Raw genomic sequence first — 25,986 nt, forward strand, 5'->3', positions numbered from 1 at the left:
TAAAAATTTAACTTTAAGCAGAGGTAGTTATTATATGTCAAAACTAGACAATAGTTTTAAATAATTTCTCCGAGGCTTTGGGGGGGGGGGGATGTATCCCCCAACCCCCCTCCCATAGTTACACCACTGCTTTCCCATTCAGAACAACTTTTAGTCGGGATTCCAAGGCAGAACAGACGACAACTCGATGATGTGCATCACCCATATTTTTCATTGGCAGGTACCTTGATTGTCATATTTTTGGCAGTATGACATGAAATTATTAATTTTTGTCCGTCAAAACGTAAATACTTGGAGTTTCATGCTGTTGGGGCAATAAAGTATGTCCCCTTGTTGACAATAATATCACAAATTCTATCCGTTCAAAGTTTTTTGTGCAGGGGCTTCCTCATTGGCTGTCAAGAAAATTCTGAGGTTAGACTATATGTTTAAATGCTCATTTAACTAAAGTTATTTTCAATCCGTTTTTTTGGAGATCACAATCACATCTGATACTATGTATGTAATTCCATTGAACAAGAACTGCATTTCCCATCAGCACCATGCATCGGCAGTTTCCTCAGCACAAAGGCCTTTGGGGCTACCTGGAGGGGTTTGCACATACTATTATATCATCCATGCTCGTGATGCTACAATCCCAGGTTGGTTTAAACGATTATGCTAGCTCTCTTTTGAACACTCAGGAATGGGGTCTTATAACCTGAATTAACCCCATGCTGGATGGTAATTAGATGGGTACCAAATTAAATAATAATAATGTCTAACATAGGGATAATGGAAATTCATTACTTAAATTCTATCGAAAACGAGAGTGGGAGAGTTAAACACGTTATAGGCGCTTTTAACACGCAGTGAATGACCGTATACCCCAGTCAACACAACAATTATGGCCACATTATGACCGAATTGTTGTTTACCTGCAGCAACTATGGCTATGGCTAGCCACAGCTTGCCATATTACGGCCCGACTGTGGTTGCCATGCGGCAAGCCATAGTTTGGCTTGCCAAACATGCGCAACTATGACCACACTGTGGATCATCTCAGGAAGGCCACAGATTGGCGAACCAAACATTTGCAAACATACGGATATTACGGTTGCTATTGATACAGGTTAGTTGGTAAGTTATTAAAATGGAAGTTGGTTGATTAAATTGATATTAAGAAAGTGTATTATCCATACTTAAGCCACATTATGGCGGGCTGCACTTTGGCCACGCTATGGCCGGGGGTCAAAACCATTATGGGGCCATAATTGCAACCAACTATGGCCAAAATTGTTGTGTTAACTGGGTACGTTTTTATGCCATTAGCCATGAATAAAACATTCTACCTTAGATGTGAGGATTTAAACTAATATTCATTCAAGGAGGAATTACGGGCAATATTTACTAACTATATTTCCCAACCAGACGATCCTGCTCTAAAAATAGTCTTCTGATTACTTGAAAAATACCCATCACAGGCACATGCATCCATCGATATGACTACACCATTGAATTGACACAAACAAGGCATTTTAAGGCATGCGCAAAGGGAGAACAGCAAATACTACTTATCTAGTTACACATATAATTTAAACGGCACAAATAATCATCCTTAGGTCTCCTATTAATTTAGTTCATCATCAATGACCCACTCGAACCGGCATATATTGTTTCCCCTGTTTAATTTTTTTTCCACGGTAATTTACACGAGCATATAATCGTAAATCGATTTTATCGTTTTAAAAATAGGTTGAATATACTCACATCCTTCAGTAACTACTGCTATTGCCAATTAATGGGCAATAAATAAATAAGAAAAATGTTCTAACCTTCTTCAAATTGGATTTCCACACTTTGATATCAGCGCCAAACTTCTCAAATGGTTGATGGCGAGAACCGCGAGAACTAAATAACAAATGATTGTTGTAATTCGTCGAATGGAGAAGTGGGCGTCTGCTAATAGAGTAATGTTAATATTTTCGCTTATTGCTGTTATTCGATAGGAAACATTATGGCATCTCCTTCCAGTAATAATGGGAATATTCTTAATACTCGAAAACCATCGCGTGGAACCAGCTCCGTTTATTGCGCCGCAGCATGGTGCAACAACTTTGGTGGCTGCCGAGTTGATGAACCCCTTTCATTTTTTCGATTTCCGAAAGAGACTTCCAAGTTGGTTCAACTATTAAGTCACTGTCGTTATATATAGTATTGTTTGGTCAAACATGAACTCTCCGTTTTTGTTTTAAAATTTTTAGGGCCAAGGAGTGGGCGAAGTTTTGTCTTCGAGAGGACCTCTTATGGAGGGAGGGTAGCCTGAATAACTATCGCATCTGCAGCGAACATTTCAAACAGGAAGATTACAGACAGACATATCCACGCCGTCTTTTAAAGGCAGAAGCCATTCCCAGTATTTCTCATAGTAAGTAATATTGGTTTATAAAAATGTGGTAATGCTCTATTTCCAATATGCTTTAGGATTGATGTGTGGTTGGAAGTATTTTATGATTTTTATTCTTACAATGCGTTGGTTTTCCTGTAAATATTTGCGAACTATTTCAGTGCTGCGAGATGTTAATATCTAGCCGAAATACCGTTATTTGTTATCTATATCGCATATATATTAATTCTCACTACATCCCTGAATTTAAAGTATTCTATTTTCTATTTTATCTTATGGGTTAATTTATTAGAGTTTCTGTGAATAATTTATTCATATATTAATGTAGGTTGCCAGAAGTTAGCCAAGGACAATAATGGAAATGATGAAATGTGCTGTGACATGGAAGATTCCTTAAAAGATCGCTGCGACCTGAAAGATATCGGTGAGTCTAATTTTATTATCACATCTTTTGTGATTCTAATTTGTCATCAAATATAAAAAACCATAATGCATATAAGGATTTCTTGGACATTGCAGTTAAGTTTGTGGGAATAGAATCAATTTTTACACATCCCTTGTAATTGATAATGAGTGAATTCCCCATGGTTGCTCCCAGTGGTGTAACTATGGGGGGAATGAGGGGAACAGATCCCCTCTCAAAGCCTAAGGGAAATAAAAAAATTTTATCCTGGACCCCCAGTTGTCTGTGTGGGGGGTCGCCCCCAGGGCCACCAGTCTCCCCCTCTCCCTAAAGTGTTGTTAAAATAGTTTCACGAATGATGACGGATTTACATAAATAAGGGAGATTATCTTGGAATCGCATGATGCATAAAAATACGTTCATTCAGCACAACCGCCATAACACAAGAATAGTACCGGAAGTCTTAGACCATATAATAAACTAGACCCGCCATGCTACACCTCTACCCATGGCTTGCTGTGTGGCCAACATCCCCCCTCCGCTCCCTTCCCTTCCACTTTTAAGGCGGCATGACGTCACACTTGGGAAGCGCATCGTTGTAGTGCATGGCTACGAATGGGGATTCACTGTATCACTGCGGTATTTTGACCATTTTCTTCGTGATTTTTCATTTAAAGTACTAATATTTATTGCGTTATGTACGAGAAGTATTCTTTCAACCATGGTTGGATTGATGAACTAACAATTAATGAACCGTGGCATTTTTCGGCATTGGCAGCGACGAAAACATATTATGGCAGTAAAATGAAGAGAAAGCCCTTTGTACACTTGTGCAAATTTTTTTCTTATCTCGTTAGCGATGTAGCATCATTCGGAACATCGTTATAAAAGCATGAATTATTTCAGATATCTTGCACATTAAAATTGGAAAGGGGGGGAATTTTAGAGAGGAAAAGGGTCATGGTGTGAAGAATTTGCCGGTCGTCCACGAAGTAATGCGGCAATGCCTTCGCATACCTTAATTTTTTTAACGGTCACTTATGTGATGCAAATTGAACTTTGTGCTAGTGCTATTAAAAAAGGTATGTCACAAATAGGCATTCAGATGATTTAGGTAAGTAATTTAGTTCTTTCATAAATGCAAATTTTTTTATTTAGCAGACAGCTCTCGTGTTATTTATTTTTTGTGGTGGTGGAAAAAGATCTAGCGCAGGCCTTGCAATTGACACCTACGACTTATGTTTGCAACGGAAAATTCTGGGTATAAATTATACCTATTAATGCATTAATAATTTAGAAAGAAATAGAGGATTGGATTAAAATAATTTGAAAATAAATTTGCTTTATAACAATCAATTTTATTTAATTTATTAACTAACTTATTAAATATTTTCATGTAATCATATAATTATGTACTTATGTAATTATACACATATATGTATGTATGTATTTACAGAGTTTTCAATTAAATTTTTGCAAACAATTTACGACATAATTTAATTTTTTAGATTTTTGTCATAATGCGTAACAAAAGAGGATGCAAATTCAAAGATCATCTAAGAAGTGAATCTCATTTTATTTAAAAAAAAATCCAGAAGCGATTACTTTGTCAAATGTGTGAAATGTAACGGATAATTTTCTATTTTGCACGGCAGTAGGAATGATATTTCGAAGCACTTGGAGATGAAGCACCCAAGAACATAAAAGATATTTAAATACTGCTGCATCTTCCTCCAAAATACAGAATTTTTTTAGTAAAAATAACTTATGGAGACGAAGAAAAGAACTAGCATTAGCAGAAGGATGTCTTTCTATGCTACTTTTCATAATCATTCCTTCAGATCTAAGGCCTGTACATCACAAGTTATCAAAATGGTTTTGCATCACACTTGATACATAATGCTGTTCAAACAGCTGCTGATTTGTTGCCTGCAGATGTGGAAAATATTGTTGTAAAAATATATTTTTATTTCTACATTACACTGTGCGTGTTCAAATGCTGAAAGAATTTTGTGGAACTGCGGAAGTGGTATATAAGAAAATACTTAGTAACTGCAATGGTGGTTGGCGTAACATGGTGAAACTCCTTCATGATGCACAAAGGTTAAGAAAACACTTAGCTGTTTCACAAAATAAAATATATTGCGACCGGTTTCGATACAGCTCTGGCCAGATGATGATACGCAATGATACCGGCCAAATGACCGGTCGCAATATATTTTATTTTGTGAAACAGCTAAGTGTTTTCTTAACCTTTGTGCATCAATACTTAGTTACTGTAAAATGTGCTGGTGAGCTCTTTCGTCAACTGCAGATAGAATTTTTAAATTATACCACACTATGAAATCCAACTTTCTGTCACAGGTTTAATATCCTAGAATTTTAGAAGAGAGTTTTGAAAAAGAATCCTCAAATTTAGCTAGAGTTTATACACAATCAATCACCTCTTTTTCAAAATGCTATTGAAGTTATTGAAGGTATTTCAATTTTGGTTATCGAAGTAGCGAATGAAGTTAAAAATTTAAAATTTCTGCTTCAAAAGAGTTAGAGAGTAATAGTTACTTCTGTTAGAGAGTAATTTTCATCCGTTAACCATAGGTAAGAGTAAAAGTGAGCTCGAAGAGCAGGGTGCAATAAATCATGCAGATATCATGAATCACGTTAAAAATTTTTACAGTAACTGCATAGATCATTTACAAGAGCAGATGCTTTATCAAAATCATATTGAAAATTTTCATTGGATTACATTAAAACATGAACTTAATTGGAATGATGTTCGAAAGTCATTCGATCATTGTACACAAAATTTCCCATATAACAATATTTCTGAAAATGATCTTTTTACTGAGGTATCATTATTAAAAAAAAATATATTGGTTAGAAAAGGGTAAAATCTTGGGCTTCAGCACAAATCTTGATGGAGTACAAATGGTTCTAAATATTTCATCATTTTGAAACAAAGCATATTCCATACAATAATGCCCTAAAATTAAGGAATATTCGCTGCCCGTACCACAATCGTCCCTTACATCAGGCCTCTCATAATTTTCTTAGAAAACAACATTTCTTGCCTTAATGACTTTTGAGGGATTATTTGGAGCAATTGGAGTATAACCTTTGTTGTTTCACCATACCCAACAAAAATTAGCCTTTTCCCCTTAGCATCCCACTAACTTCTTTTCTGATCAGGAACATGATCATATGCAGGACACTCAAAAACCCTTAAATGTTTCCAAGATGACATTTTTCCTCCGCACAACTCTTGTGGAGTCCTACCTTAAATGGCTCTATGTGGTACACAGTTTTTAATGTAGACTGCAGTGTTACAGGCCTCTGCCCAATAATAAGCCTGATAATCAAACAACATGCATCTAGCCGTTTCACATATTGTGCGATTAGCACGTTCTGCCACACCATTCTGTTCAGGGGTATATGGGGTGCTATTCTGATGCTCTATTCCATGTACCCTTAAAAAAGAATCAAACTTTGGATTAACAAATTCAAGACCATTGTCAGATCTTACAACCTTTATCCTTTTATCAGTCCTGTTCTCAGCCCAAGCTGTTAATTCATGGTATCTATCAAATGTTTCACTTTTGGACTTCAAAAAATAACAAAATAGCTTACAGGAATAATAAGTTAATCCACCTTGGTTGTTGAACATCATAGGTAGTTAAACTAGATACATACATGCATTGTTTACGTAATTATAGTGGATGGATATAAATTATGCTGATACTTCTGCTGAAAGACGTTATTGTAGCTATGTACTCCCATAGCCATTCATTTTTTTAATAGAAATTTAAAGTTCTTGAGTGAAACTGTACATGTAGATGTTTGATCTCCTTTTCTATCTTATTATTTTTTTGCCTATAACTGTAGATTAGCTTTTAATTTCCCTGGTAACCATTTATTGGAAGATGGCAGTACAATGATACATTGGGTGCATTCATCTAGGCTAGTGCTTAGCTAGTGAACAGCGCTTCTCGGGATTGAACGCTCCGCTGAGGAGTTTGCTACCTCCAGCGGACGCCATTTTCAACAGCGAAATTTTCCTATGCTCGCGGACTTACTGGTGTTCCCCGATTGGTTGCTATAGCGTGTTTACTGCAGACGAGGTTATTCGAACGAGGTAATCTGAGGTTTTTGTTGTTGAAAGGGAAACTGCACACTTTTTAAAAATAATATGGCCAAAGAGGATGTGATAACTCTTGAATTTACCCACGGTGGAAGGTCCTACCATTCCAAAATATCTTCGGCGTTGCTTCCTTTGATGGAATCCGGTAATCATCAATTTTATGTTCGCTCTATAGATATATCGTTTTACGGTGAAGCTCTCGGATGGACCAGGTTTTATTTATTACCAATCTTGAATTTTATTTTCAAACCCTATTTCATTTTATCATTTTAGACGATTCGTTCTGAAAAAGCGTATTAACGCAAATTATAAAAGCATCTTCGGACGGCGAGAAAGATAGGAATGAAAAAAAAAAAACAAACAGGAAACAACCAGCACTTCAGCAGAATCGTGCGAAAGATCCACAGAGAAAAAATCATTCGCCTTGACCGGGATTCGAACCCGGATCCCCCGATTTCCGGTCGAGTGCTTTAGCCAGTTAAGCTACCGAGGCGTCATTCTTCCCTCTGGATATTTTCGGACACTACCGGACAAGATTTTGCTGGACTGCAGAGCATATGATGCCACAAGCAGTCCAAATCGTGCGCACAGCGCCACAGCCGGAGAGCAGGCCCGGACGTAGAACACAAAGAGGTGTTTGCTCTAGACTAGTTCAAAGTATACCGGGACTAGCCGCGGTGACAACTTTGACGGGAGTACGATTCGCACGATTGTGCATTGAGGGTGACTTCAGCAGAAGATTTATCATTCAAATGGGTCGATATCAGCACCAAACTTCTAATTTCTGAGTACAGCAAAGAAGCATCAAAATTTCGTGATCCAAAAATTTAAAAAAATCATATTTGGCAAAAAATATCAAAGGAAATGAACTTGTCTGGCCACAAAACCACCCCAGAAGCCTGCGACCGAAATTATTGGTGGAGATGTGAAACGTTGAAAAATGTCAGAATTGACAAAATTTAGAAAAAATTCCTTGACATTCAGGAGAAAATTTCTAATGACCTTGTTCATTTGAATGAAGCGTACAAAAATAGTGTTCACCTGCAAGAAGAAAGGAACAATTTGCTAAGGAAATACTGGAGGAGTTTAGAAAGAACAATGCTAATTGTTGACGAATATTTCAATGTATATTTAACTTTTTCCTGTTTCCTTATTCATTTATGATACGTATTAACCAGAATGGAGCCAAATTTCATTTAATAACATATTTTATTGATTAAATTTTTAAGCATTGTATTTATTTTCCGTGCATTTAAAATTCTTGCCTATTCTCAATAGCATTTAATATATTCAACATTATATTAGGGTGTACGTTGAAAAATATCCTTCATTATTCTATTTCTCTTTTTGGCTGCAGTTGGTGCATTTCTCATTAGGGGCTCCGCTAAATTTCTATTTACTGCATCGTCAATGTTTTCTTCGTCTCCTGATGTTGGGTTTTCATAATTTTGATCAACTTCATGTTGAATCAAAAAATTGTGCAAAACACATGCTGCTGATACTGTCAAACTAGCATATTCCAGATTCATGTCAAGGTATTTCAAATGCCTAAACTTCCCTTTGAGCCTCCTGAATGCCTGTTCAATTTTGCTCCTGGCTCCACTGAGAACAGAGTTAAAATTTGTTTGTTCATCTGTCTAATGTTCATTGTCTTTAAATGGCACAAGGAGATTCATCATGAGAGGATAGGCACTGTCACCGATTAGATGGAATTGCAGAGGAATCATGGGGTTATCCTCACGATTTATGTGCTCGTATAAAGGGCTCACTCGAAACACTCGAGCATCATGCACACGGCCTGACATACCTATAAAAACATCTAAAAACTTAAGTTATCATCACACACTGCTTGCAATACAATTGAATGAAATGACTTTCGATTGAAGTAATCAACTGCATTATTTGGAGGACACTTTATGGGAACATGGCACCCGTCTATCGCTCCTATTATTCCAGGAAAACCAGTTCTTTGTTCGAAGTGTTCGGTGATTAAATGCGATTCATTTACATTTGGCCACTTTATGTAATCATTTATGATGCTTTTTAAAATTTTGCATATATCGACATATATTACTGTGTGGCCTGTACTCTTGGCTAAATTGAATCAGTCACAGCATGCAAGAAAAGATTTCGGTTTTGACAACATCCAAACCACAAATAGAACATTTTTTTCTACTGTTATTACCGATTGCTTCTCCATTCTATTTCCTATTTCATCAAACAGAATCTGAAAAATATAATAAACATTGATGAAAAACCCATTCATGAGGGTGATAATGAGGGGATTGTTAAAATAAAAAATTGAAATTTGGATCTTAATAATTAAATTTGAACGCCAACTAATAGCCGCAATCAAATCTAAGCTATGTGAACTAAACCCATATTTTTACCCGATTACCATATCTTTTACTGGTATTTTGAGAAAAGCTAAGTACTTATCAAAAATATATACATGGAAATTGTTAAACGCATGGTATTTCTCGACATTCGAAAATGTTTAAAAAAATCTTTAGGTTATTCTAATATTTAGCTTTAATCTGGGAATGACAATTTCATAATAATTAACATTCCGGACCGGTGTTTCCTCTTCTTCCTCAAGAATGTTTACAGAATTTGCGGCATCATTTAATTGACGTATTGCCGGTACTATGCCATTTAAAATGTTGCCATTATCATCGTCCAACTCATTAAATAAAATGTTCGGCACAATATCCATTTTGGTACCTATCTTATCCAAATTTATGCCTGAAACTGTTTTCAAACATACGCACGGTGTTATGTCATTCCCTTGGCAACAGCACGGCATTCACCCGAACCTAGTGCTAATACCTATAACAGCGCTGTTTGCTTCGCTAGCTCAGGGCTAGCCTGGCTGAACGAACCCATTGATACCGTGGCTGCGACTAGAGGTTATTAGGAAGTCCCTCCCCCCAGAAGGCTTGTACCCCATCAGAGAAATTTGAAATTATGGCAGCCACTCATCACACAGCACAGGCCTTTCATTTCTATGCTAAATTAGGTGAAATTTAGTTATGAGAAGGATACATTAAAAAATGTTATTGTTAGAAACCCCCCCAAAAAATAGGGGTACCCCCTTGACTCCCTGGAGGATGGGTAGGCCTGAGTATACTTTGAACATGGGTCCCAAAGGTTGAATTGCAAGAGTGCATGTTTTTGATTTGTATCAGTGAGTTAATCATTTTGACTGTGGTGCACATATATTGATATCCACATAGATAAGTCTAATTAGTTAGTTCACTATAGTTGAACATATAGATGGATTTGCTATGCCATTCCATTATAAATAATGTAATGTAAATTGTTTGTGGAACAAATGTCAAATATCAAAACTATAACATACTTTTCAAATTTTTGCTGTTTTAAAGCCATTTTTGGGCTGTAAACAATGTAGGTAATAGCTGCAGTCGAAGTGATATTTTAGCAATATAAATATGTAAATAATAGTTTTTTCCCTTCAGGTATTGAAGAGGGCAGTTATAGAGCCATATTAATTTTTTGGGCTACAGTGTATTCTTGCTTTAGACTAAATTACAAGATGTATTTAGTATTCATGTATTATGAAATTAAATAAGAGTTTTAACTGCTATTAAACATCTTTTGTAAACCTTTTTTGGTGGTTCATTTATTGAGCTATACCAATGATTCACTTCCCTGATTTATTTCAGAATGTGATGATTTAAACAAGTCCACAATAGATGACAACCTGGAAATAGTTGTTGGACTTTCTGATGACATAGATGCACCTAATGACCTCACAGTTAGAGCTTTGAGGTGTTGGACAAGTAGTGATGATACTCTGGTGCTTAATCCATCCATGTCCCTGAGGCTGTAAGTAAGCTTATTGGATATTTTTTGCTGTTTCCATTTAATTCCATTTTATGAGTGAAATTAAGGGAGCCCTACCGATGCTCTGAAGTATGCATGAATGTATTGAAAGGTAATTGCATTGAACTGAAGGAATATCTTGAGCCTGTTTTACACAAAGCAGAATCTTTGTCTAAAAACATCTGTGTAATGAGCTCATTCACCAATTTTATTTTATTGGCTATTGTGATAACCTCGAGAAAAATCTCTGGATTACTCTTCTCCTATGATAATCTTCCATTTATCTAGGAACAGTAAATTCAGTCTCCCCATTGGTAGCTCATGTAACCCTAATGATGCACCATGGTTCTGGCATTCTCTATCCCTTCCAATCCCAATACCTATCGATGGTGTTGGCTCCTTATTGTGCCAGTGCCTCATTTGGTGCTCCTTTGGCCCCAGGAGTGTACCCGTGGGCCTGCCCAGGTTTTTGTCTCCATTGTCCATTATGATGCAGTTAGAAGTTGTAGAGACCCTCATTTTTCCATTTCAAACCCCATAGCCTACTTCTCAAAATATTTGCTGCAAAAATTCAATACCCAGAACCCTTTATATTTGTATAACCCAGATATGATGATGGCGTCATTAACTCATTGCTTGCCACTACTCCTCAGTCTTGTGCGGGCTTCATGTGGTCTGCTGTAGTTTTATCTCATTTGAGCAATTCCTTTCTCAAATGATAGGTTATCGTGGAAAAAGTTGACATCAATGACATCATCAACGCATGAAAAGTGGGTGGCAACTTTCATGTTTGTTTAATTTTCATCTTAATAGAGATTAGCATAGTGAGGAATATTTATTTTTCAATTTAACCTATCTTTCCCTTCCATCTACCGAATTCTTTTTATAAAATGCCATTTTGGGTCTGGGTGAATGACCCCATCGCTCAACCTAGCTCAACAATGTGCGCATAAACATGCTTCTCAAAATGCACCATGTAAAGGCATCGATTGCATGAATTGCAGTTATTTGATGATTAGCGATTGGTGAGAAAGCACCCATATGAAATAAAATTAGCATGTAAAGTGTATTTAAATGTGTGTGTGTGTCTATTGTTTTGTAGATGTCACCACTGGTCGAGAGTATTTGAGATGTATGTAACTTCTCTAGCGTGAGGGAGTGGGCGCCATGTTGTAACGGTACTGTGTTGGTTGTGAGTGTTATGTATGTTACTGTGGCATCCCACCCCCGACTCGCCCGGATACCACAATAGAACCGGGGGGAGACATCGCACAAAAATAAAAAGAAATATACAAATCCGCGAAGATCCCTCCCGCATGGGACCTACGGGACAAAACTATGCCACTCACTTCTCGTAATTCACATAAATGAAAAATATTCCCCTTCTTTGAAGATGATTGCGGGTGGGGGGTTCCCGATTCAAACTGATGGGTGACGTTCAGGCGCTGATGCACTCGTCCAACACGCATTTACGGGAAGGAAAACGGACGGGGCGAAAGGAAGGGCGAAGGATATTTTCCTTGGGGTGACCCGTGGAGGAATCAGAACAAAACACTTGCTCAAACACTTTCAATTAAACAAAATATAATTCACACAAATAAGGTTGCATATGACAAAAACAAAAGGAACCCTCTTATACGCTAATGAAATATGAATTGGTGAAAGCCACTTATGAAACATCAATGATAAATAAATAAAAAAAACCAACAACAACATAACTTGGTTTCTAGATGAAAATCAATATAGAAAATGATGACAACAAAGTAAAGTTCGGTGGTGAACACGTAAATATGATACAAATTCAATGATTTCTTGACTGGGGAGGTAAATGATAGTCCATCCCGACGAATGTAAATTTGGGTGCGTACGTTAATTGTACTTGGTGATTAATTTCACTTTCACTAATGTAACGGGTGCGTTCCGTGACTGTTTGTCTTAACTTGGCTTGGCAGGAGACACGAGGGGGCTTTGGGGGGGGGGATAGCTGCAATCTTACTTTATCGTTGTCCGAGTTTGGACCAGGTTGGATCCAACAAACTCTCGTTCCATTTACTGCACTCCTTTCTCCCTTGTTGGAGGAAGCTGCATCCGGAACGGAGGTAATGCGTCCTCTTCAGCTGGTCCTTTGCTCCTTCGGACAGGGGGGGATTCTTCTTCCAGATCAATCTTTCTGAAATAATGTTTGGGCCCCTTGTCTCCTCCTGCTGTGCGTCGCACTGATTTCGGGCATAGGCTCCGCCCGACAGTCACTTAAGAAATTCTCTCGCTTCTCTTACGCGCACCACCTTTTATTATCCCTCAACTGGGGGTGGGGGTATCGCACAATGAAGAAAGGGAGGAGTAACACACCACTCACTCAGGAAAAACCCGAGCTCCCCTCCTCCCACACACACACACACACTCACACACAACCATACAAAATAGGCGAAAACACATTCATCCCCTCTTACTCATCCACGCCTTCCTCCACGGGCCATGGTCTGGGGGTGGGGTTTTGGGAAAGGTCGTGGAAAGAGCGGGTAAACTGGTAGGGAAGAAAATGCGCCGAGGAGAAATGCACTGTAATGGGGCTTCTCTCGGGTGGTCTCGCACAGCCCTACTTATCAGTCAACACCCATCACTCTGTTCAGAATTTTGCTACCTCCTCCATTCCATTGGCCTGTTAATCTTTATTTCATTATTTCAGCCACCTGTCCATTTCTAATATATGTGGAACTTCCTAGTCTTTTTTCGATTGAGTAATCTTCTCCTTTTTGTCAGCATTTGGGAAGTTTGTAGTTAAGAAAAAGAAATTTTAAAAAAATATCGTTATGCTTTAATTGTAGCAATAACTTGAGAATGTTTATGTGGATTGAAGTCGTTAAAATAGGTTTATATTCCCTTAAATGGTTTTATTTTGAATTTAATTTATAGAGATTCTTCAGGCAGTAACCAAGAAAGTTTTGGAGAGTGGGATATTGATAACAATGTTAAAGGAGACCCCAACATGGATCAAGATGCAAGAATGAATAATGATGCAACACCATCAGAGATGGTATCTACATGTGATGAAGGTGGTTTGTCAAACTGCTTTGAAGCAGATAGCACTGATGGCTTGAGTGCTATCCTGTCAGAGAGTGCCCAAGAGAATAGTTTGGTTATGTTTTTTGCCAAGGCATTCCAGGTTGTGTGCAGTCTTCCTGAAGAGCTGCAGAATCAAATTAAGAAAGATATATTGGAGTCCATTGTCAGAGCTGAGAAACAACATCAAACAGCATCTAACTCTCTTGAGTAGCCTTTCTGTGAACAACTGTGGAACTGAATCCCTATGAAATCAATTCCTAAAATTGATTCATGTTGTGATGTATTAGATTTGATTTATCCAGTGTGTTACAAACTTCAGCTGCATATGATTCAAACGATCTGTGATCATTTCATGTATTCTTTGCAGCTGGCCTTTTCTATTTTTATTTCAGTGAACAAAAATGGCACAATAATTCAGGTATTTTGTTCCATAAGCTCTTTGCATATGCATATATGCACATACATTGAGAAAACAGTATTACAATGTATTTATTTACTGAAAATTACTTTATAATTTGTATATGCTAAATGTTTTTCATTTATATTATTATTTTGTTAAAGATGCTATTTATTTTTATGTACTCTATTTTTATGTTAAAATTTTAAATTATTAAGATTTTTTGAGAAAATAAATGCAATATTTTGCTTTGAATGGACAGCTCAATTTTTTATTGGAAAATTAAGAATGTTAAGTATATTGAGAATAGTATGCAATTGTCTGTCATTGGGATGTTGGAAGTATTTTCTTCAAAATATGATATGACTTTTGAATTTGTATAATCAATATGAGGTTGGCTAAGTATACACAATAAAAAAACAGGTAACTTGAGGATCAAAGCAGAAGTTTTCAAACTTTATAATGACTATGGATTTTACCCCAGCGAGGACAATGATAAAAAATACGGATAATAAAAATCTCCACATCTAATAAGCCAATCAGTGGTGCAGCGAGGATGAGGGGGGGGGGGGGGTTGGGGGATAAAATTCCCCCCCCCCCCCATAGCTCAGACAAATTTTTAAATTTAATCCATTTTACTTAATTTGACTGATATTACTAATAGAATAGTGTAAGGATCAATAAAATTTCCCCCAGAAAGCCGTAAAACTCACCATTTTGAACCATTTGTCTTAAAATTCTGCAATTTATTAATCTTGCACCTACCACTTATCCTGGTGGGTATTCCATACCCCCACACACCCAGTTATTAGTTACACCTCCCCCCCAAGCCTTAATTCCTAGCTGTGCCTCTGAAGCCATTGACCGCAAAAATGATGATCTCTCTTTCAGGGGTGCAGCCAGGAATTAAGGCTGGGGGGGTTTAGGTGCAACTAATACTGGGGTGTGTGGGGGTATGGAATACCTACCAGGATAAGCGGTAGGTGCGACATTAATAAATTGCGGAATTTTAAAATAAATGGTCCAAAATGGTGAGTTTTACGGCTTTCTGAGGGATATTTTATTAATCTTTACACTATTCTATTAGCAATATCTATCCAATTAAGTAAAATGGATTAAATTTAAATATTTCTCTGAGCTCTGGGGGGGGGGGGTTTAACCCCCAAAACCCCCCCTCGCTGCACCACTGCTCTCTTTATTGGTGAATATTAAAGCCATTATAAAGTGTTTCCAAGGAATATTGCATCGATGACAACTTCACCATAATGGATAATTATCAAATATGGAGCAAAAATGAATTCTGTAGGAAGTCAAAGGATTAGAAATAATCAAATGTCAGAGTCAGAAACCAAGTGTTACTATGTCCCTATTTTTCACTGGCCTTGAGGGCAGAACCTCATTATTAGCCTCTGGTGCACATTTGAAATATTCCGCTGAATTATTTCACATTTATCAAAACTATTTCTGTTTCAAAATATTGTCCGTAAAAAAGGCTAATTGCAGCTCATCCCTGGAGGTTGGAGCTCATCAATGGAGGATGTCCATCCAGATTTAGTGCAGTTGGGATGCATTAATTGTTGCTTTTCTTTCATTCTTGAGGAATTCAAGTTATCAAATAAATGCACTTGAATCCAGGGGAAAGGGAATGATTGATAATGGCACAACTGTAACAAAAACATAAAGGGAAATGCATTTTTTTAATGCAGAAGATTTTGTTTATGAAACAAGGGTTGAAGGGAAGGAGATTATATGATAAAAATGTGACTGAGGAATAGAGGACCAAGTTGCAATTCTCAAGATCTTGAAAACATTTTCTTAATCCCTGCAAACTGGCCTTTTTGTTATTTTTTAATTCTAATGAGATTTTGTTTCTGATATATGGGACCATATTCCTCATGCCATTGTTCCATAGTGTTAATATGAGATTAAATGTAAGTACCTACATATCTTTCATTAATGCATGTATATGCAGTGAAACCTCTTTATATTGTAATGGAGGGGATCAAAATATGGGCAATTTGATGCATGGAGGTTCAGTATAGAGAGGTTTTAGTGATACATATGCACATTTTTTTCATATCCTTTGGAAATTAAAGGCACTACTGTTTTTTAAACCATTATATTTAAGGGTTTAAACAAATACGCATGCATTAGTGAACATGTATTTATTATTTAATGATAACACAAAGCGAGCACTATCGCCTGATTTGGGATGAAATCCTATACCTCTCTGTTCAGCAAAATATCTCTCGCAGAATATTGTTTCTGTTGGACCTAGAAAGTGAAGTTCTAAGATGGTTCTCTGAGTTACTCTGAAAGAAATCTATACTTAATTGCTCCAGCAATCTCAATGTTGCAAGTTGCCTCCAAGTCTCAAGGTACTCCCCAACTAATTTTTCTAAAAGCGGCATAATGCTTCCTGTTTGCTCTCGGCAGTTTTTGACAGATCCCACAGTTTTCCTAGGCATTTTATAAAGTTTGCAGACTAAGTATTTCTGTAATGGATTCCATAAGATAATATTAATAATATTTTTTTTATTTTTCCAGAGATCTGTAGGTTGAACACAAAATACAAATGTAGGACATGCCAATTTAGATACATAATCAATAAAAATTAAATTGAAATATATAAATTATATGTTACAAATACAGAAGATCATTAACTGAATAAAATAGATTTTTTTCCAGAAACTTCAGTAGTTTCTTCTTAAAGACCGAGGTCCTACTCTTATTTTTCACCTCTGGAGGCAACCCATTAAAAATCTTCAGGCCCATAGGTTTAGGACTTAGGGCAGTATTTTGAGTCCTGATAAAGTTTTGATGCAGGTCTTTACAAGTTCTAGTGTTGTGGCTGTGGTATAGGTCATTTGATGTGTACTGAAGAATGTTATTTTTTACATGCATACTAATGACATATATATATATATATGTATATGCATGAAAGTGGCAGGATACACAGTTTTTTTAAAAGTGGAAGACTAGGTGCATCATAGGGGGCATTGCACATCAGCCTTATTATGCGCTTCTGAATTTTGAAGATTTCAGTAGCATGGGGAGAGGAACCCCAAAACAGGATACTGAAAATAATGTGAGAATAAAATTCACTGAAGTGCATAGACAATAAGACATCATTATTTACGGTGTTCCTGATGCTTCTTATGAGAAAGCATGTTGAACTAAGCTTGTAGCACAATTTGCTGATGTGCTTAACCCATGTTATATTTTTGTTCAGGGTAACTCCTAGAAACTGTGAACTGGAAATTTGTGGGAGTTGTTTCCCCTCTACTACAATTGGTATTGATTCAGGTGCTTTATTTTTGTTACAATAAGGCCAGACTTGTCAAGGTTCAGTTTAAGAAAATTATTTTGACACCATTCATAAAGGAGTTTAGTGGCAGTGACTGCTGTAAGGGACTAGGTATTCAATGATGGGGCTGATACAATAACATTAGTATCGTCAGCGTAGAGTATAGGTTTGACACCTGTGACAGATTTAAGAGTACCTGGTAGATCATTTATGTACAGCAAAAATAGAACAGGGCCCAAGACGGAGCCCTGTGGCACACCAAGTAGGACTTCTTTGCCAGGAGAGATAGACTGAGTGCCATTTTTGTATAATACAACATGTTGGTGACATCCACTCAGATACGATTCAATCCACTTATAAGGAGTGCCTCGTATACCATAATAACCCAGTTTCAGCAGGAGTAGTTGGTGATTGACAAGATCAAAGGCTTTAGAAAAGTCAAAGAAAAGACCCAGAGTCTCCGTTCTTTTTCCCAGATTTGAGAGTATAAGGGTCACCACTTCATAGGTGGCTGTGGATGTGGATTTAGATTTCCTGAACCCATTCTGAGAAGGGGACAAGAGACTGAATGACTCAAGGAGTGATACCAGACCTTTTCAAAAATTTTACTGAGCTGGTTCAACAGGGAAATCGGACGGTATGAATTCATGTCCTGTTTGCTTCCTTTGCCTTTGTAGAGAGGAACAACTTTGGCAGTCTTAAGATAAGATAATATTTATTTGCCTAGCGATCAAAAATAGAAAATGGAAGCAGTATGTACAATGATATAAGGCACGTCAAAAACAGGAAAAAAAAACAATAAAAATACCCATACAAAGATACGAAAACAGAGGAAGGACAGAATCGTTACAAGAGGATAAGGAACGAAATATGTCGTAAAGCGCGGAAGGCTAGAGAAACGTGGATGAAAAGCATTTGCGAAGACGTGCAAAACAATCTTAAACATGGAAAAGTAGAGGCCGCTTATAGGATAGTGAGGAACCACTTTAAGGAAAGGGGCATAAGATGTAATACCCTTAGGGACAAAAACGGAGAACTATTGATTGAAAACGAAGAAAAAGGGAAGAGATGGAAGGAATATCTGGAAGATTTGTACAAAGGAAGTCGTCTCAGAATGAATGCTATCGAAAACGAGAGGGAAGTGGATGCCGATGACATGGGAGCCCCAATTTTAAGATCGGAATTTGATGCGGCTGTAAGAGACCTCAGGATAAATAAAGCGTCTGGCATTGATGACATTCCTGCAGAACTAATCAAAAATTCAGGAGAGAAGACGTTGAGCCAGCTATACAAAATCATTAGTGAAATGTATACGACAGGTGAGATACCAAAGGATTTCGAGAGGAACATTATAATCCCTATTCCTAAGAAGAAAAGAGCGGAGAAGTGTGAAGATTTTAGGACCATAAGCCTTACTACACATGCATCAAAGATACTGACAAGGATCATCTATAGAAGAATAGAACGAAAAGCAGAAGAGTACTTGGATGAGGACCAATTTGGATTCAGGAAAAACAAAGGCACAAGGGAAGCAATATTGGCCCTAAGACTGCTCATAGAAAAGAGAATGGAAAAGAACAAGCCAACATTCGTTGCGTTTGTGGACTTAGAGAAAGCATTTGATAACGTGGATTGGAGCACAATGCTTGGAATCCTAAAGGAAATTGGGGTTCTTTATAATGACAGAAGAATCATCCACAGTTTATACAAAAACCAAATAGCCGTGATAAAATCAGGGCCCAGCTGTGAAGAAGCAAGAATTAAGAAAGGAGTGCGACAAGGCTGTACATTGTCACCCGTAATTTTCAACGTTTACATTGAAAAAGCCATTAAGGAAATCAAAGAAAAGGCATTGGGAGTGAATATCCATGGAGAAAAAATAAGCATGCTAAGATTTGCCGATGACATAGCCGTTATAGCAGAAACAGAGAAGGATTTGAAAAATATTCTGGTTAATATGGGTAGGGTAATGAGTAGATATCAACTGAAAATAAGCACGAAGAAAACCAAGATCTTAGTATGCAGCAGAAGAGAAGAAGTCAAGACCAACATTAAAATAGGGAGGCAAAAACTGATAGAAGTGGATGAATTCTGTTATTTGGGAAGCAAGATAACTAGTGACGGGAGAAGCAAGAAAGAAATTATCAGCAGAATAGCCCAGGCGAAGAGAGCATTCCACCAAAAGAGAGACCTGCTTACAGCAGGAAACTTAAATATGGATGTAAAGAAACAATTTATAAGAACCTACATCTGGAGTATGCTCCTATACGGAAGTGAGGCATGGACAATGACCGCAGCGGAGAAAGCAAGGATAGAGGCCTTTGAAATGTGGTGCTACAGAAGAATGATGAAAATCAAATGGATCGACCGAATTAGTAACGAGGAAGTCCTAAGAAGGGTAGGAGAGAAGAGAAGCCTCATGAAAACCTTAATAAGAAGACGGAACAACCTTATAGGCCACATCTTGAGACATGATGGCCTGATGAAGACAATCGTCGAAGGACAGGTGGAAGGCAAGAATGGAAAAGGAAGACCTCGAACAAAATATATGGAACAAGTAAAGAGAGATGTGAAAGAGAAGAAATACGTAGGAGTGAAAAGATTAGCTGATAGGAGAACTGAGTGGAGAGCTGCGTCAAACCAATCCTAGGATTGTTGACCAGTGATGATGATACAAAGATACATTCAATTTTACAAAAAGTAAAAGATTAATTTAATTATGAGCTAACAAAAAGATAAATTTAAGTTAATAGGAGTCATCGAAGAACTCATTTACTGAGTAATACATTTTATCTAAAAGAAACATTTTTAGGCTACTTTTGAATTTTTTTATCGACTCTGTTTGTTTAAGCTCACAAGGAAGTTTGTTAAACAGATGGAGACCCATGTTAGATGGCACCATTGCCGATTTTTTAGTCCTCACATAGGGAACATGAATATCATGACATCTTCTAGTGGAGTAGCAGTGGATATCAGAGTTGAGAGTAAAATCTTTTAAGTGACCTTTGATATAGTGTGTGGCATACATAATACATATATACACAGGGTAAGGGCAGGATTTTAAAGTTGCTAAATAGTGGCTGACAGGGTGTTCGCGGGCCAGCTAGAGCAATTATTCTGATAATTCTTTTTTTAATTTTAAATATTTTCATAGCAGAAGGGGAAGATCCCCAGAGAGGTATGCTGTAGGTAATATGGGAATAAAACAGGCCATAGTATAGAGTAAGAAGGTTATCGGTAGTAACAGTACGACAGATCGTACGAGTGAGGTAACACACAGAACTGAGTTTATTAGTTAGAGTGCTAATATGAGTATCCCAAGAGACAAGAGTGTCAATGTGTACACCAAGAAACTTAATGCAATCAACCTGAGAAATAGAGGTTCCCTGGATATTAATAGAAATAGATTTTTCAGAATTTTTTGAATGGGAAAATTGTAATATGTACTTGAGATTTATCAATGTTAACTATTAGACTGTTGTTCAAAAACCATTTTACAAATTGGTCAGAGACTGTCAGACAGTTAACGGACAGGGACTGGAGATTGGTAGAAGAAAGTATGAAGTTGGTGTCATCAGCATAAATGATGGGTGTGACCTTATTTGTGGAAATAATGTAGTCTGGAAGGTCATTAATGTAGACCAAAAAAAGCAAAGGACCCAAGATCGATCCCTGAGGTACACCCTGAGAAATATTCTTACCAGGAGAGGTAAATTTCTGACCATTACTGTTGAGGATAACCATCTGACTTCTACCAGTAAGGTAAGAATGAATCCACTTGTAGGGACACCACGAACACCAATGGCATTAAGCTTTTGAAGAAGGTGATGATGGTCCACGGTATCGAAAGCTTTAGAAAGATCAAAAAGCAAAGTTACAACTTCATTTTTTTGTCCAGGGCCGACAATATGTTTTCAATCATTGGGTGACATGCAGTAGAGGTGGATCTTTGTTGTCTGAAACCATGCTGGAAAGAGGAGATCATGTGGTTGTGCTCTAAATACGTGTTAAGTCATTTGTAATATATTTTTAAAAAGATTTTGCTGAAAACATTTAGAAAAGAAATAGGCCTATATGAGTTTATGTCATGAGTGCAGCCTTTATTCTTAGACACGGGAATGACTTTAGCTAGTTTCAAAGGCTCTGGGAAGATACCTAAGTGAAGAGACTCATTTATAAGAAAGAGTAGAGGAGAGCTTATGAACTCATAACAGATACCAAATAAGAAATGAGGAATTTCATCAGTGCCACAGCTATGTCTGGATCCCAGATTGAGAGTGACAGCCTTCAGTTCTGTTTCACTACAAGGTGCAAGAAAAAAGGAGTGGATAGAAGAAGCAGTTACAGGAGCACTAGATCTATTAAGAGAGGGGGTCTGAATGAAATGATTGTTGAAACAAACAGACAGATCATAAGGGTCGGTAATGGTTGCACCAGTAGTATCTTATCAATTTTAAGGGAGATTGGTAGACTTTTTTGTTAGAGCTATTGATGATTTTCCAGGCTTCTTTGATCTTATTATCAGTAACTGAATCCTATGATTATTATAGGAACGCTAAGCATGATTGAGAAAATGTTGGTACTGCTTCTTTTTTACTTTATACTCAGTTTTTGCTCAATGCTATCACTGAATTTACAATTTTGGGCAAGGTTCTTCATAAAAGAAGAAAATTGATGGACTTCATCAGTGACCCAGCTCTTTTTAGCAATGTGTCGTGATACTTTTATAGCTGTAAGTGGGAAGGAGATGTTAAAATAGTCAAGAAATTTATGGTAAAAATTGTTGAAACTATCACAATAATCATCTGCATTGAAAACATCAGTCCAAGACTCAGCTTTAAGTAGATCTAGGAAATGGGAGACATTGCTGTGGGAGAAAGAACGAATACAGCGATAAAAGGGCTTTGATGGTTGAGCACAGTTGAATTCAGCCAACACAGGATAATGATAAGAGATTTCGTAATTTAGAACAGAGACATTTACCAATAACTGGTCCATATTCGATATGACTAGGTCCAATAACGTAGCAGAGTGAGAGGTATATCGAGTGGGGATATAATTATTCAATACATTTAAATTGTAACATTTCAAAAGACAGGGGAAGCCATCTCTATTCTTATGATCTGTGAGCAAGTCAATATTAAAATCACCAGTAATAACAACATTACATCTATTAGATCGGTTAAAAATTGCATCAAGCAAGTTGCTCAGTGATTTTAGAAACATTTGAAAATTACTTGCTGGCGAACGATAGAAAGTGATAACAAAGATTTATTTGTCACCAACAGGAACGTTAACACGTGCACATTCAAAGATACACTCCTCAATTAAGTGCCCGTAAGGCACATTGACCACTTCTGAGGCTATGTCAGATTTAACAAGTACCATAACACCACCATTTTTTAAAGTCGAATGACAGAAAACATCCGCAACACTATATCCCGGAATGTTGAGATATTTCACTTCATCATCAGTCAGCCAATGTTCACAGACAGTTAAAACTGTTGGATTGGTTTGATCAATTATAATATCTAATTCAAGAGTCTTATTTCTGATGCATTGAGCATTTATAAGTTTAAAATTGAAAACACTGTGGATGCACGATGCGCATCCTTTGAGGGAATAGCAACAGGGTTACACCAATCATTTTGTCACAACGATTTTTTGTTAAGAGAGTCCGGGAAAACTCCCAGCCTTAAAGATTCATTAATGAGGAATAGAACTTGATCCTTGATAACAAGGACGGATCTTTCTACAACTCTACCAGGGATACCATCTAATCCATGACTATTTTTATTGGGCAAGTTGTTAACAATATTGGTCAGTTCAGATTCAGTACATGGAAACAAGTACAACGAGTTTCTTGGCGATTGGATTACAGAGTAGTTATTTGAATTGCCTCTGATTGTGGGATATGACTGAGACAGGTAAAAATCATTGAGATTGGATGACATGGTAGTATAATCAGAGATTAGTTCCCCTTTAGAGTCTTGCAATTGAAGGATGCAATGTTGACTGTGGTGAGCTTTGGATTCTTTGATGATTTTCCAAATTTCTTTTGATTTATTGTCAGCATTTACTATTCTTTGATTGTTGACGGATTTTTTTGCTGTTTGAAGAATTTTACAGTATCTTTTCTTAAGCGCCAAATACTCTAATCGATCTGACACTTCAATTTTATGTTTGTAGTGAATGGCAGCCTCCTTCATCTCACTTGACAGACGTCTGATTTCATCAGTAACCCATGACTTTTTACGTTTGGAAAGTAAAGGATTTTTCACCTTCTTCAGGACTAAGGGAAAACAAGTGTTGAAGTAATGCTGAAAAGTAGAATAGAAATACTGAAAACCAGGGGTGCAGCCAGGAATTAAGGCTAGGGGGGGTTTTAAGCGCAACTAATACATAGAGTGTCTGGGTGTATGGCATGCCTGCCAGGGTAATCGGGAGGTGCGAGGGCCCTCCGCCAGAACAAAATTAAGATAAATGGTTAAAAATGGTGAGTTTTACGGCCTCTGAGGGATATTTTTTAAATCCTTACAGTATTCTATTAGTAATATTAATCCAAATAAAAAAAATAGATTAAACTTAAAAAATAGTCTGAGCTCTGGGGGGGGGGGGGGGTTTATCCCCCAAAACCCCCCCTCCCTGCGCCACTGCTGAAAACTATTACCAAAGGACATCAAACTATACATTTCAGACCAATCATGTGAATACAATGTTTCTTGGAAAGTTGCTATGTTCTGCTTGGTAATATATTTTTTGTAGAAGCTGCTCTGGAGTAGGGGGAAGATGAATGAGAGATAGAATTACAAGGTATCATAGAAAATTTTGACAGGACAGGATAGTGGTCAGATATATCAGAGGAAATAACTGAAGTGGTAATTAGGTTAGGATCCACATTAGAAATAATATCATCTAAAAGAGTATTGTTGTGATTAGTACACAGTGTTGGTGAAGATACATTATTAGAAAGATTAACCCACATAGCAGAAATACGTCTCGAATATCACATGTTACGTCTCAGAGACATTCTGAGAGCTTCAGAGGCATCTCTGAGACTTCTCTGAGATGTCACTATGTCCAAAAAAATGGTCTATGTGACATCTCTTGAGACATCTCACATAAGACTCTGAGATGTCTCATTAGACTTTGTACTATGGTATGCTTTAAATTTAGGCAAAAATATAATTAAATTTAAATTATACAGTTATGGCCTACATTTCTTGATCATTTTTAGCGACACATTTTGTGATGGATCACCTTTTGAAAATAAGAAACCCATATTAAATGTCGTGATTTTAATTATCAAAACTTCAGATTTGCACGGAAAAATATATATGGAAGGCATTGATGGCGTTTAAATACGTTTTTTTAAAATTCCTGAATGTCTCACGATTACATCTCCGAGACATCTGTGAGACATACATGATATTCGAGTCATTCGAGACCATAGGGAGACGTCTCTGAGAGGTTCGTTGCTACGTGGGAAAAGATCTCAAAAGGTTAACAAAGTCCTCTCTATTGCGGGTATTAGATAGCATATCACAATTGAAGTCACCTGTGAGTATAATCTGTGAAGATTCACGAGAACCAACAGATATCACTGCACATTCTTACTATACCTATAATCAATGGCCTGATGAGTGAAAAAAGTATCTCTCTTTCACTTTTTCATCCAGAAACCTTCCCAAAACAAATTTTATCTTCACCTCTTCAAGGCTCTGCCACAAATATTTATCTTATGTGTTCCCAATAATAGGTTCAGTATCATATCTCAAAATATGCAAAGAGAAAGAAAAAATATCCTGGGGATGCTAGGGAAAAATCTTTAGTAGGAAATTTTTCTAATAGAGAGAAGTTTTGATACCATACACATTTTTTGGAGTGAATGTAGGTAATGGAAAACGAAGTATATAGCAGGATAGGAGAAAAAGAGCAAAAAATAATATATTATGGAGAAACCTGAATTTTTGGGAAAACTAAAATGTACAATACCAATTTTCATAGTAAACTCCAATGAAATAGGGACAAAAATTCGAGTCCAAAAGAGTCCACTTTACCAAAGATGGCAACGGGATCATTTGTTCTTCATGCGATGAGCTAATATATCCAGTAGCTTTTAATAAAATACGAAGCTACAAATAGTGCAGAAAGGAAGAACCTTAACCACTGTCAGTAAACAGTTATAATGTGAGTATATACATTCAAAAGTAATGATGCATAAATTGAGGAAATATGAGAAAGAAATTAAGAAAGACGAGGCTACTTAGTCAATTTAACTATCAATCATCATTGAGAGATACATAAAAGGAAAAATGTATTAAAAATTAGGGAAACTTGAAATTCCCACTTCAAACGCGCTTAAGATCACGTTCATAGTTCACTCTTTGGCGCTAGATGGCAGCACGTACTCTTCATGGCAAGGTCCGCTACGGCAAAGCGGCGC

The 25,986-nt window shown here is 37.0% G+C and overlaps 1 protein-coding gene across 1 annotated transcript; it reads left to right on the plus strand.

Moving 5' to 3' along the window:
- The first annotated feature begins 1,903 nt into the window (after window positions 1-1,903).
- On the plus strand, window positions 1,904-14,417 carry LOC124162669. The gene is made up of 5 exons (XM_046539271.1): window positions 1,904-2,157; window positions 2,244-2,407; window positions 2,715-2,810; window positions 10,614-10,776; window positions 13,687-14,417. Exons 1-5 carry the CDS (start codon window positions 1,997-1,999, stop codon window positions 14,045-14,047), a joined length of 945 nt encoding a protein of 314 aa, XP_046395227.1. The 5' UTR covers window positions 1,904-1,996; the 3' UTR covers window positions 14,048-14,417.
- The last annotated feature ends 11,569 nt before the right edge of the window (window positions 14,418-25,986 follow it).

This window comes from Ischnura elegans, chromosome 7 (genome assembly GCF_921293095.1).
Source record: "Ischnura elegans chromosome 7, ioIscEleg1.1, whole genome shotgun sequence".
Lineage (NCBI taxonomy): Eukaryota > Metazoa > Arthropoda > Insecta > Odonata > Coenagrionidae > Ischnura > Ischnura elegans.